Here is a 12,180-nt window from a genome sequence, read left to right as displayed (position 1 = left end):
ATGAAGCCAAAAAGTATAGAACTCGTGAGGAAGCTGCAGACTGGGGAAAGTTCTTGATTGTTATTGACTGAGATATTGCAATATGTTACATACTTAAGTATAGTAAAAAATGTCACTTAAGTAATGTATTGGAAAATGACACAAAAACATATGTAAAGACTGAAAAATATTGCAAAAACGTCAGTGTGATAAGGCTTAAAAAGTGTCACAAAAAAACATCATTGTATACTAAGGCATATGACGTGTTGCATGAAAACTTGTATAATTAGGCATGGAAAATGTGATACGGTCTGATAAAATCTCATCATAGTATATTAAGGCATAAAATAGTGGCAAAAACCTCATGGGATGCAAAAAAATGTGGCATGACAAATGTGAATGAGGGTCTCAAAAACATCACAAGGCATTAAAAGGTGACAAAAACATATTTTTATAATAGGGAATCAAAAATATTTGTATAATTGGGTATTAAAAAAAAACACAGGGCATCATAAGGCAAGAAAAATGTTGCAAAATGTCAGAATATTTGGATGAATGAGGGTCTCAAAAACATAATTAGGCATTAAAATGTGACAAGCACATAACTGTATAGTAAGGAATAAAAAAATGTTGCAAAACAAAAAAAGTCACTGTATAATTAGGCAGGAAAACAACATAAAACTAGACATATTATGTCACAAAAATCATAAGGCATGGGAAAAAATGTCATAGATTAGAAAGGTATGAAAAATGTTGCAGCATGTCAGCATAATAAGGATGGATTAGGGTCTCAAAAACATCATGAGGCACAAAAAATTGTAGAAAGGCGGAAAAGAACATTTGGCATTAAAAATGTCTCAAAATGTCACTATCATAAGGATTGTACAGCAATGTGACAAAAACACAACTGTTATAATAAGGAATGAATACAATGATCAGTAAAGTAAAATAAAGCATGAAAAACAAGCAGAGGAACAATGTGTTAGTATAAAAACAGGGTAAAAAACAGATATAGATGTATATTAATATAATTACTGTGATTTTGCTGTATCTCTGAATGTTTTCACGATGAGGTTGATGATGACAGATGTTTCACACACCGTGTGCTTGATGCTTTTATCTGGACTTGTGTGCTTCTCATCATCCTCACAGTGTTCAAATGAATGCAGTGTGCACTAACAGCAGGTCACTGAAGGCCTTTCCATTGGACGTCGTTAGTATTGTGATGGAGTAGAATATTGGCAGCAGAGCACAGTCGGGTGTCCTGACGGGAGCTCACTGAAATGGAGCAGGGTCAAAACTTTCCATTTTTCAACATCATAATAACATCTTTATCATATTTAGCAAATGATTACATTCCTATTTGTTTTGTTCGCAGCTGTGAAACAGACTTCCAGCAGCTGAAGCGAGTCGTTGCTTATTTGAGGTTACTCTGTTGCATGATTATGTGTTTAAAAGTTTGAGAAATTCAGAAAGAACAGGTGGTGTTTTAATGCTTTCACAGGAACTGAGTTACTGAACTTAAATGGTGCCTTGCAGCTCGTCTTTTTCAGCAGCTGCCGTTGTAAAAGTCTTGCTCGAAGGAATTCTCCTCCCTAAACGTACAATCGTACACTTGCGGTGATTTTTTTTTTAAGACCGCCCTCTAATTTGCTTTCAGTTGCAGCCACATTGCTTCACTCTGCTTTCTCTGCCCTGCACGACCCAGAATGCATCCTGCTGAGAGTCTGAGTTTGATGGATTTCAGCTGCGTGTGATACATTAGCTTACAGCAGGAGATGAAGCTCAAATCATCAACAAGAAGGAGGAGAAGAGAGTCACTCTCCCTTCAGGCTGCACTGACGATGGGGGAAGATCGGTCTGCTTCTTTGTGTAAAATGATATCAAAGAACAAAAGCTAGAGATCATCCAAAAACAATGCACCCTGTCTGTTTTCTTAACATTTCAGAAGTCTTAAGCTCACAGGCTGCAGTGGGTGGTAAGAAAAGAGACGTTTAAATGACAAGTTCAAAGTGTGAACATTTAGAAAGAAGTTAGGTGCAAAATGAAGGATTGAAAATAGTAAAATATATCCAAAATCTGAATATACCCACTGCGGTAATCGCTAAACATGTGCGGTGTCTCTTTAAGAGCACAAGTGTGTGACGAGCTGACCTGCTGTGACACCATGTGTCACTGGGAGACTGACTTTTGCTTTTAACTACTGGAACTATTAATCATCCTATCTATCTATCTATCTATCTATCTATCTATCTATCTATCTATCTATCTATCTATCTATCTATCTATCTATCTATCTATCTATCTATCTATCTATCTATCTATCTATCTATCTATCTATCTATCTATCTATCTATCTATCTATTTCATCGACACCATTTTTGTGAAAATGTTTTTCTCGTTTTATCAAATGTGTGGGTTTTTTTTTACGTTTGTTCTATTCTATTTAATATTCCCTATGATGATTAATTAATAATGCTTATATGAATGCTGCTTGTAACCCTAATTGCCCCTCACGTATAATACAGACACCTTGAAACTCTCCACAGTGAAAAACCACTCTGATTCACAGCGTTAAACCTTCCCACACTGAAGCACCATTTCCAGCCACCACAGCATTGATCTAAAACGTCACTGTGAATTAATGTACGTCCACAGAAAGTGTTAAACTTTTCATTCCACTGCTTTATTGACAGAGTGTGGAAATCTCCACTGATCAGGCAACAAAACGCCCCAAACACTGACAAAGTGAAATCCTCACTGCCCTTTGACTTTGATTTTGCAAGTGGAGCATGTGAAGGTTTTTACGGTTTCACACTGAGAGTGTGGATTCAGAGGCTCTGTGCCAAAGTATGCAGGCTAATGCGTTCTAAGAACCACACACACACACACACACACACACACACACACACACACACACACACACACACACACACACACACACCCTCTAGTTACATTTCTGAGTCAATACCCAGCATGACCGCTGTCTAATCATCCAGCAAATACCTTTTTCAGCAGGAGTGTGTGTGCACACGTCTGGGGAAGGGTATACAGCAAACACACAGTGTACGTATAAAGGTTTGTTTAACAGAACTTTGTGTTTGTGTGTTTTAGTTTTTATACAAAAAATACAAAAAAATACTTCCATCACTTTTATTGACCTTTTTATTCTCTCGATTTGATTTTCTGTGCAGATCACCTGTATTTACCATGAATCATGCAATTACGACTCTCTCTTTATCGATTTGTGTGTTTGTGATGCGTCGTTTCTTTCATCTTCAGTATTTTTCTCCCTCGAACTAAAAAATAAAATCATGGAGAAAAAATACTGTTAGAGATACAAAAGTATTCACAGGGGAATGATTTACTTCAGCAGGCTCATATAAAATCTGTAATAAAAACACGTTTGAATGTGAAAGAGCTCATCTCTTCTCCTAACAATCCTGCACCATAGCGTAGAAGAACGTGCAAAAACTCGACCAGGAGTGATTACAGTACTCTTCTGCCAACTTCTTGTTCGCATGTTGACATGTTTTGACAGCTGTAGCTGGAGGCGGAGATGGAGGCGTAGGCGGTGGTGGGACAGTCTCCTTCTGAGCTTTTTTACGGAGTCTGAAATGAGCTTCTGCAGGTGCTCTCCTGCACATACCAGCCTTAATCAGAGCACCACTGTCCTGGCACAGTGTCCTCTGCTTCTTCATCGCCCTGACTATCTGCCTCCAGTAAGAGCTCACGTTGGACGCGTATTCAGGACAGAGGGACGGTTTGGCGACGTATTCACAGCCGAATCTCCTGCCCTCCTTTTTGCAGGTGGCACCGAGGACGAGGAGATCCTCACCCGTCGCTGCCCACGTACACTCAGACTTGTCCCGCGTGACCACTTTTCCCTTGACGGGCCGTGCAGAGACAGATTTGGGTTGGCGGCCCAGCTTCAGCCCTGACCTGTCCCTGTGTTGACCCCTGTCCACCCCTCGTCCCCGACGTCCATGTCCCTTCTGACAGCTGCCCAACACCAGCTGATGGGAAATGCACGCCACGACCAGGAGGATGGTGATGTTGGTGAAGAAAGCCATGAAATCAGCAGATCAAAACGCCTGCGAGAGGATAAATTAGGGTTTAGAATCAATTAGAAAGAAAGAAACAACTGGGTTTCTGGCAAGGTTTTCTTTAACAATTCAGAGACCTTCACCTGTGACATTATAAATAATAAGAAATACGTGTGTTTTGTCATTAAGTAGAATGTAAATTGGGACAAAAAGGAATAAATCAGAGGGAGCATGAGAACAAACAGTTATACTTCAATAAAAGATGTGAATAAATTAAATCTAATAAAACCCGCCAGTGGCAGAATTTTAAGCATTAAATCAAGACACAGCCAAGGTCAAAATAATCAGAGAAAAAGGTCAATGTGAACATAAAAATGATAGCAAGCACAGAAAGTTAAAGTTTAATAACATTGTGACCATGCAAGTGTAACAAATAGCCAAAAATCCTTCAGTAGAACATTTGACAAGAGAGTATTCAGACCCTTTAAGTAAGAAAAAAGCTGAAATACCTTCAATAAGTCTCAGAATACTCAGAATATTTGCACCTTTCAAAGTAAAAGCACTCAAAATTCACGAGACTCGACTGGATATTGTTAACCTGTCAATGCAAAGAGACGTTTCTGTACTTAACACACGTCTGCATCACACAACTGTGGTTTACAGATGAAGTCAAATGGGTGCATTGTGATCGAAAAGGTGTATTTTTCTGTATACAGAAGTACAAATGATTAAATAAAAGTCCCAAAGTATCTCAAATTTATACTTTCACCGTACATACATGTAATTATACCATGTGAAAAAAAGACTCACCTGAAGGAGTCAGAGAGTAAAACTTGAGTTTGTCCTCCTCACACCTGAGAGTTTAAAGTCTCCTCTACTGTACATGCAGCTGCAGAACTCTGCTGCAGGATCACCCCTCCCCTCCCCTGCCCTACACACACACACACACACACACACACACACACACACACGCACACACACAAGATTTGAACTTGACCATGACCGATTTAACTTCCTGTAAAGCCGCTAATTTAAATGATTCAATCACAAATAAAGACAAACACTGAAAGCCTGTGATTCAATTTTTCAAACACACATCGACTAAATTGTCATGTAATCAGTGAAATCGAGCCATTCACCATTTCATCTTGCTCTCGAGACATGAAACGTGCATGTTTGGGTGAATTTCACGATGAATTGTCTCGACTCACAGGAAATCTGTGGCGGGCAGATTTGTGCTGCATGAAGAAACACCGACTGCTTCATGATGACGTTTAAGGCGACTGGGTCTTTGGAGACGTTCACTGGACCATCTGGTTCTACAGTGTGTCAAACACACCCAAAATGAAACATGCCAGATGTCCCTGCATGAGACAGTGATCTACTGAACTGAACGGTGTCGCAAACGTGAGGCGACAGGGACACCTAAAGGTTAAACACAGTATAGCAGATTATTGTTGTCATATGAAACAGTGAATAAAGCACAGGCTTACAATGTCACTGCCTGTTAGATGTTATATTTTTAATAGATTAAGTGTTTACTGAAAGACTATATTGCTCTTATTTCTCGTTGGGAAAGGAAATACATGAACATATGGGATTATTACAGAATATTATCTTTTTATTTGATATAGAGGAAGCTGAAGGCATATAAAAACAGCCTGAATTCTAATTCTAAATATCTTTTTCAGCACTTTTTCCCATCAGAATTCTGGGTTTCTAACAAACTTTCTGTCCTGAAAGTGGGTATATAGTTCCCTTCATATAAATACTACTACAAGTAGTACAAGTAATGTCAACCACAGTAATTTCAACACCTATTTATGACCAAAAATATAATTCTTCTGTAAGAATTTATTTAAACCTAAACCGTCCAGGGTTCATGAGATAGTTAGCTAGTTGCTACAGCTAGCTAGCTTGCTAATACGTTGCTACAGCTAATTAGATAGCTACAGCCCCAACAGGGGACCGTACCTATGTTCCCCGGGTCCTATGTTCCCCACTTTGTATGTGACCGGGGAACATAGGACCCTTTCTCTAACCCTAACCCTACCCTTTTTCAAAAAAAGTTCCCCTGTCACATACAAAGTGGGGAACACAGGACCTTTTTTTGGAAAAACGGGGAACATAGGACCCGGGGAAGGGACCGTATCTAGGTCACATACAAAGTGGACCTTTTTTGGGAAAAACGGGGAACATAGGACCCGGGGAACATAGGTACGACCCCCCCCGGGGAACATAGGTACGACCCCCCCAACAGGAGCTAGCTAATTAGCTGTAGCAAATTTATTAGCTTGTTGTGGCTAAACAGAACGTGAATGGAGGTAGGCTAAGGCTTAGAGGTAAAACACTCTAATCAAGCTTTTAGAGCCCTTTTTCTGTCAGAATTCTGGGTTTCTAACTAATTTTCACATCCTCTTCCATATATTAGTATTTCAAACATGTCTTGAAAATAAATTGTCACTGTTTCAAACCATAATTACGACAAATGTACTGTGTCATTCAAGGTAATATATGTAGTGGTGTATTATATACAAGGGAACAAACATAAAGACAAATATGTGACATTGTTACTTTGATACTTATTTTTTGTATTTTTTGTTCTTATACATCAGGTCAGGTAGTGACACTCTTCTGGCTGTGATCTGAGACGAGTTTGTGGATGAGGACACGCGTGAGTGTTCAGTGTTTCTTCAGTACTGTCCTTTCTACTCCAGTGTCCATCTGAGGTGTTGTTATTATCAGACGTGAGGAGACACTCGGCAGAAACGTGATTCTGTGCAGACAAGAGAACATCTTGAGTTTAAAAAAAGAACAAAACAAAGTATATAGAAAAACTTTTCACCCAAAACTTTTGAAAGCATTCATTTGTCATGAAACTAATCTCTTCTTCATCTAAGAATGAACAAACATGATGTGTTTTTTGGCTGATAACAAACAATATGAAACTTTCATGCTTCAGTTTTTAAACACAGTCGTTAAACATTCACCATTAAACGAATGACTAAACAAAAGCTAATTGGTGTCCTGTCAGTATAATGAGTTTGGAAGTGTTGGTTGCTGCTATACTTCGACTGATAAAAATATCCTTAAAGGTGCATTATGTAATAAATCTAAAGCAACTGGGCATAAAATCCTCCTAATATGTCACAGAGACTCAGGAATAATGTTCATATAACAAACTGAACTCACCAACAACAACAGTACAGCCAAAATATTTGCATTAAAAAAAATATTTTGCAGACTGCAAATCATGTTTATGTTTTGAAATCATGTTTTGGCATGTGGGGCCACCTACCGACGTCTACCTATCATTGCAGTCAGCAGAGTCTCAGCTGCTGAGCAACTCAGGGTTGCCAGTTACGTCAGAAACCGAAACCGAAAAGACCTCGGTATTTTGAATTTGAATGTAGTAACTGTTTTTGGCCACATTCTTACATGTGGCACCATTAAGCCCGTTGTGTTTTCTAATAATTGAGACGAAGAACATATCACATTCTATGACAAATTCATGCAGAAAACTATAGTCATTCCAAAGAATTCACGTTTTTCTTGCCACTGTTGCTAGAGAACCCACTCACATACCTCTGTCTCACAAGATGAACAATTTCTTTAAAAGTAAACAAAAGAATATCCTGAATCCTTGTCAGTGTTCAGATCATATCATAACCTACATCCCCAGAATATTTCATCCAAATCCATTCTTTACTTTTCGACTTCAGACAAACAAACAAAACAAAAACATAACCTCCTTGGTGGATTTAATAAAACCTAACAAATACTGAGGCCATCTAACCTTGATGATTAAATCCGAAACAGCCCAATGAAGAAGGAGCAGATGCGCTGAAGTGACCTCCAACAGTACTGTCGAGCCACCTTCTTGGCGTTGCCCTCCACGGGTGGAGTCAGTGGTCGTGGAGTTGTTCTCTGCGTGGTCTTTACCGTCAGTGGGACGCGGGTGGATTCGGTGACAGCTTTCCCCACTGACTGAGGTTGAAGTTCTTCTTCCTGAGCTACTGGTTTCCCTCCTGTCCCTGGCGAAGATTCTGTCCATGATGAAAAGACCATCTGAGAGTCATCCGTTGCCTTCCTGCACATGTGAGGTTTGATCCTTCTTGGCGCCTCACAGGCGTTGTGGAGCTTCCTCAGGCCCCACATCATCTGGACAAAGTAGTGTCGGGGGTTTTTGTTGTAAGGGCGGCAGGTGTGAGGCTTCCCCACGTACTCACACCAGTAGGACCCCTTGGTGCTCTGGCACGACAGCCTCAGCCTGGTGTGTTCCGCCTGACCGGTGATGACCATGGTACACAAGTCATTAGCCTTGGTCTTGAATTTGATGGGGTCATCCCAGATGCTTTGTCTTCTGCTGCCATCGCTCTGAGCCCGTGCTGCCCAGACGCAGCAGGCGAGCAGCAGCAGCAGCAGGAGTAGTGGAGTGCTGGCCTGTGTCCACATGGTGTCAGATGGATGCTGAGTGCAAGAGGAGGAACGAAGAAGTTCTGTGCAGCTGAGGGTCCCTCCTGCTATTTATTGGCTAAGCAGGGAAAGTGGAAACTTCGGATTATGGACATCAATTGGGGGGAAAACAAAGGTCACATGTCGCAACCAGCTGAGACCTGGCTGTAGAGACAGAACATTCTGTCACACATGGAGACGGAATGCACCGCAATCAACTCTTGACTGGTTTGTGCAGTCATGCACCCCACCACCATACTTCTCCGTAACCGCCAAATGTGTCTCCTAATTAAAAAAGAAACATGGCATGTCTGGGAGTATGAGCATCTCATGCCCCTCATGTTCAGGCTTGATTTTAAAAGGCAGATGGAGCTCACAACTGTGCAGGGCGACCCATCATTTCCCCCCCGAAAAACATGTGCGTGATCAGACTGCAGAGAAATGTGAACAGAGGGTACACGTTCAACCAAGATCAGTGTGGTGTTTGCGTGGTAGTTATTTCATGTTACAGCTGAAAAACAGCAAATATGCAGAAGACAGTATAGCGTGAGTAGAAATAATTGGATCTGTGAAAGTATTGGTGCAAAACCTAATGTTTCCTGTCAGTTTCAGATATTCAGTCAAATGTGTAATATTTGTTCCAAGTCTTTCTCTAAGTCTCTCTATATATGCGCACTACTGAGCAGAGCAAATTCTTAGTATTGTGTAAGCTTTACTTGGCAATAATGGATTCTGATAAGAACCTCTGTTAACATCACAGGTAATGGATGAATGAAAGTGCTTTAATTGCAGTCCCATCCTTTGCTGAACACCAAATGACTTCTGTTTCATATGAAAATGTTCCCCTTTAGTGTTTGTATTCCCCTCAGATTGCATAATTTTCACGTGATGTGAGAATCTCATCTGCACTGTGCATAAAATTCACTTCAATAGAACTTCATTTCCCCGATAGACTCATTTCAGTATGTGTAGCAGCTTGGAACATTGGAATAAAATAACCAACAGAGGTCTCACTCATCAAGACATAGGATGGATTGTATTTAAGGAAATGTACAACTTGTGAAAATCTTGGACAGCAAAAAGCAACAACAAATAAATCTCCAAACCATCACTTCTGTTTTTGACTTGATGTGTCACACAGCCTATTTAGAAGCAGCAATGAGTCGGCTTGTGGTTTTGTTGCTGGTGCTTATTCACATGCTGTTTGCTGCCGGATAAAACCTCAGAACACAGAAGTGGAAGATGGAAGAGGATAATCATCACCTGTTGAAAATAGCAGACCAGTAAAACAACCCAGAAGTGGCAGTTGAAGAATGTACTTTTGGTTCCACATCACTCTGTTTTTTTTTTTTTCCACAATCAAGCCTAAAAACACACATTTCAATTTGAATAATTTCCATTTAATCTTTTATACTATAGCTTTACATTTTTTGGCTTCCCACACCAATCAATCAAAAATGCTTATTTGGAACGATATCATTTTCTTTTCATAATGGCAGAAAATATCAGGCATTTTTAAAGACCATATACAAAACAGAGAGGAGGCAGTGAAATTACAACAAACTGAAAGGAACCGAAGTTTATTCACATTTTGTACACTCTTATTCTCTTTTTTTTTTCACCGCGCCACATAAATAGTTCCTCTTCAGTGGCTCCATCATCGCCCAATTATAGGAGCTCGTCTCATTTCAAACCAGTTACCACTGAGTATCTGTCCTGCCAGTATACGTCCAGTGTTTGATACACATATGTAGTATTAATTAAGCACTTAGTAAAAAATATGTTTCTCGACATGGGTCACATCCAGACTCTACAGCAGACAAAACACACCGGTTTGTGCACAACTGCTTTGAAAAATATCCATCTTAACAATTAAACTAGTGGGACAAAAATGACGGTGAAACAATCTTATGCAAATAGTGGGTGTTTTGAATTTACTTACAGAGCACGACGTTTAAAAGGCTTTGTCCAGAAAGTGGGTATATAGTTCCCTTTACTTCATATAAATACTACTACAAGTAGTACAAGTGATGTCAACCACAGTAATTTCAACACCTATTTATGACCAAAAATATAATTCTTCTGAAAGAATGTATTTAAACCTAAAACTGTCCGGGGTTATCATGAGATAGTTAGCGAGATGCGACAGCTAGCTAGTGGACTAGCTAATACGTTGCTACAGCTAATTAGATAGCTACAGCAACAGGAGGGGGCCGTACCTATGTTCCCCGCTTTGTATGTGACTGGGAACCCTTTTTCTAAAAAATGGTTCGATGTGTGACATATTCCCCTGTCACATACAAAGTCGGGAACATAGGACCTTTTTTTTGGGAAAAACAGGGAACATAAGACCCGGGGAACATACGTACGACCCCAAAAGGGGCTCGCTAATTAGCTGCAGCAACTTTATTGGCCTGCTGTGGCTAAACAGAACGTGAATGGAAGTAAGGCTTAGAGGTATAACACTCTAATCAAGCAAAAAATAGAGTTAATGTGGCGGAAGAATTGTAGTGAATTCGTTAAAACATGGTCATAAGGAGGTGAAACGCTTCCACCATTATGTGTTCACATGCTAACAGTGTTAACTTAATGCTGAAATCAGATTTTGATGCACTGTTAAACATGTAAATATATATGAAATATGAAATCCTTATTTTTAATTGTTATGGACATTATTTCATCAGTCATGCAAACCATACTTAATTCATTATTCTGTGTATATTTGATTGGCAGTGCTTTCCTGTACCGTGAATGGATTGTCTCATCAGTCTTTTTGTTAACTACACTGACAGCATGTGTGAACCCAACCTGTTAACAAACAAACATGTCAGGCAACAACTATGTCAACCAGACAAAATTAATTAAAACAAATTTCCTCTCGAATACATTCATTTGTTCCATATATGTATCCATAGCTACTGTGGGGGAGTTTGAAAAGCAGAAACTAGCTCATGCTAACATTAAAAAAACCCAAAAAAAACCACAAAAAAAACGTGGCATGTTAGTCTATTAAACACCTGAGAACTAAAGTTAAAATAATAATAAAAAATGATTTGGCTTATGAATATAATTCACTTTAAAAGTATCACCACTAAGAAAGCAAGAACATGTTAGTAAACTCTAATCTTGCTCTGAGTTTATTGTGTGATTTAAAGGGAAAATCCACCCAATCTCAGTACGTACAGTTTGGTGATGTAGCTTCAAAATGTTGTTATTGGACTACGATAAACGTCCAGGATTACAGCATGACGACAGGATGTTGAGGTATAATATATCACAATATAATAATCAACGCTTTCAGATGTCTATCTGTAAGTTAAGCTTTTGAGTTAGTGTCTGAACCACATTTTGTCTATTATTCAACTAACTAAAAATACAAAAAAAAAAGTGACATATTGACTTAGAAAATGGATTGTAAGATGTTTAGAGGCATTGTGGGAAATGTAGGAAGTCAATGTCTGACCAAAAATGAAATGATGCAGGATAAATGAAAATAGTGGTATTTGTGTAAAAGTAGCTACACATTTTAAACACGATACCAGAACATGATTTTTAACATCTGATGGTGGATTTTCTCTTTGTAAAGGAGCATCAAACACTCCAACTAAAAGGCAACAAATCATTTGTAATGCGCTAAAAAACCAGCACAGATGTCCAACTCTAGAAGTTTTCTAAGACTTTAACAAGCTATTTTGTATTT

At 39.2% G+C, this 12,180-nt stretch overlaps 2 protein-coding genes across 2 annotated transcripts; both read right to left on the bottom strand.

The window, feature by feature from the left end:
* Nucleotides 1-3,413: 3,413 nt before the first annotated feature.
* Nucleotides 3,414-4,052, bottom strand: fgfbp1a (fibroblast growth factor binding protein 1a; the record flags this gene model as incomplete). Its single annotated transcript, XM_083891449.1, has 1 exon — nucleotides 3,414-4,052. The coding sequence occupies one exon, from the start codon at nucleotides 4,050-4,052 to the stop codon at nucleotides 3,414-3,416; it is 639 nt and encodes a 212-aa protein (XP_083747575.1).
* Nucleotides 4,053-7,829: 3,777 nt separating this feature from the next.
* fgfbp2a (fibroblast growth factor binding protein 2a) lies at nucleotides 7,830-8,480 on the bottom strand (the record flags this gene model as incomplete). The annotated part of the gene is made up of 1 exon (XM_083891421.1): nucleotides 7,830-8,480. One exon carries the CDS (start codon nucleotides 8,478-8,480, stop codon nucleotides 7,830-7,832), a length of 651 nt encoding a protein of 216 aa, XP_083747547.1.
* Between the last annotated feature and the right edge of the window lie 3,700 nt (nucleotides 8,481-12,180).

This window comes from Microchirus variegatus (genome assembly GCF_963457635.1).
Source record: "Microchirus variegatus genome assembly, chromosome: 6".
Lineage (NCBI taxonomy): Eukaryota > Metazoa > Chordata > Actinopteri > Pleuronectiformes > Soleidae > Microchirus > Microchirus variegatus.
Note: the sequence above shows the minus strand (reverse complement) of the source record. Positions and strands in the feature narration are given on the sequence as shown.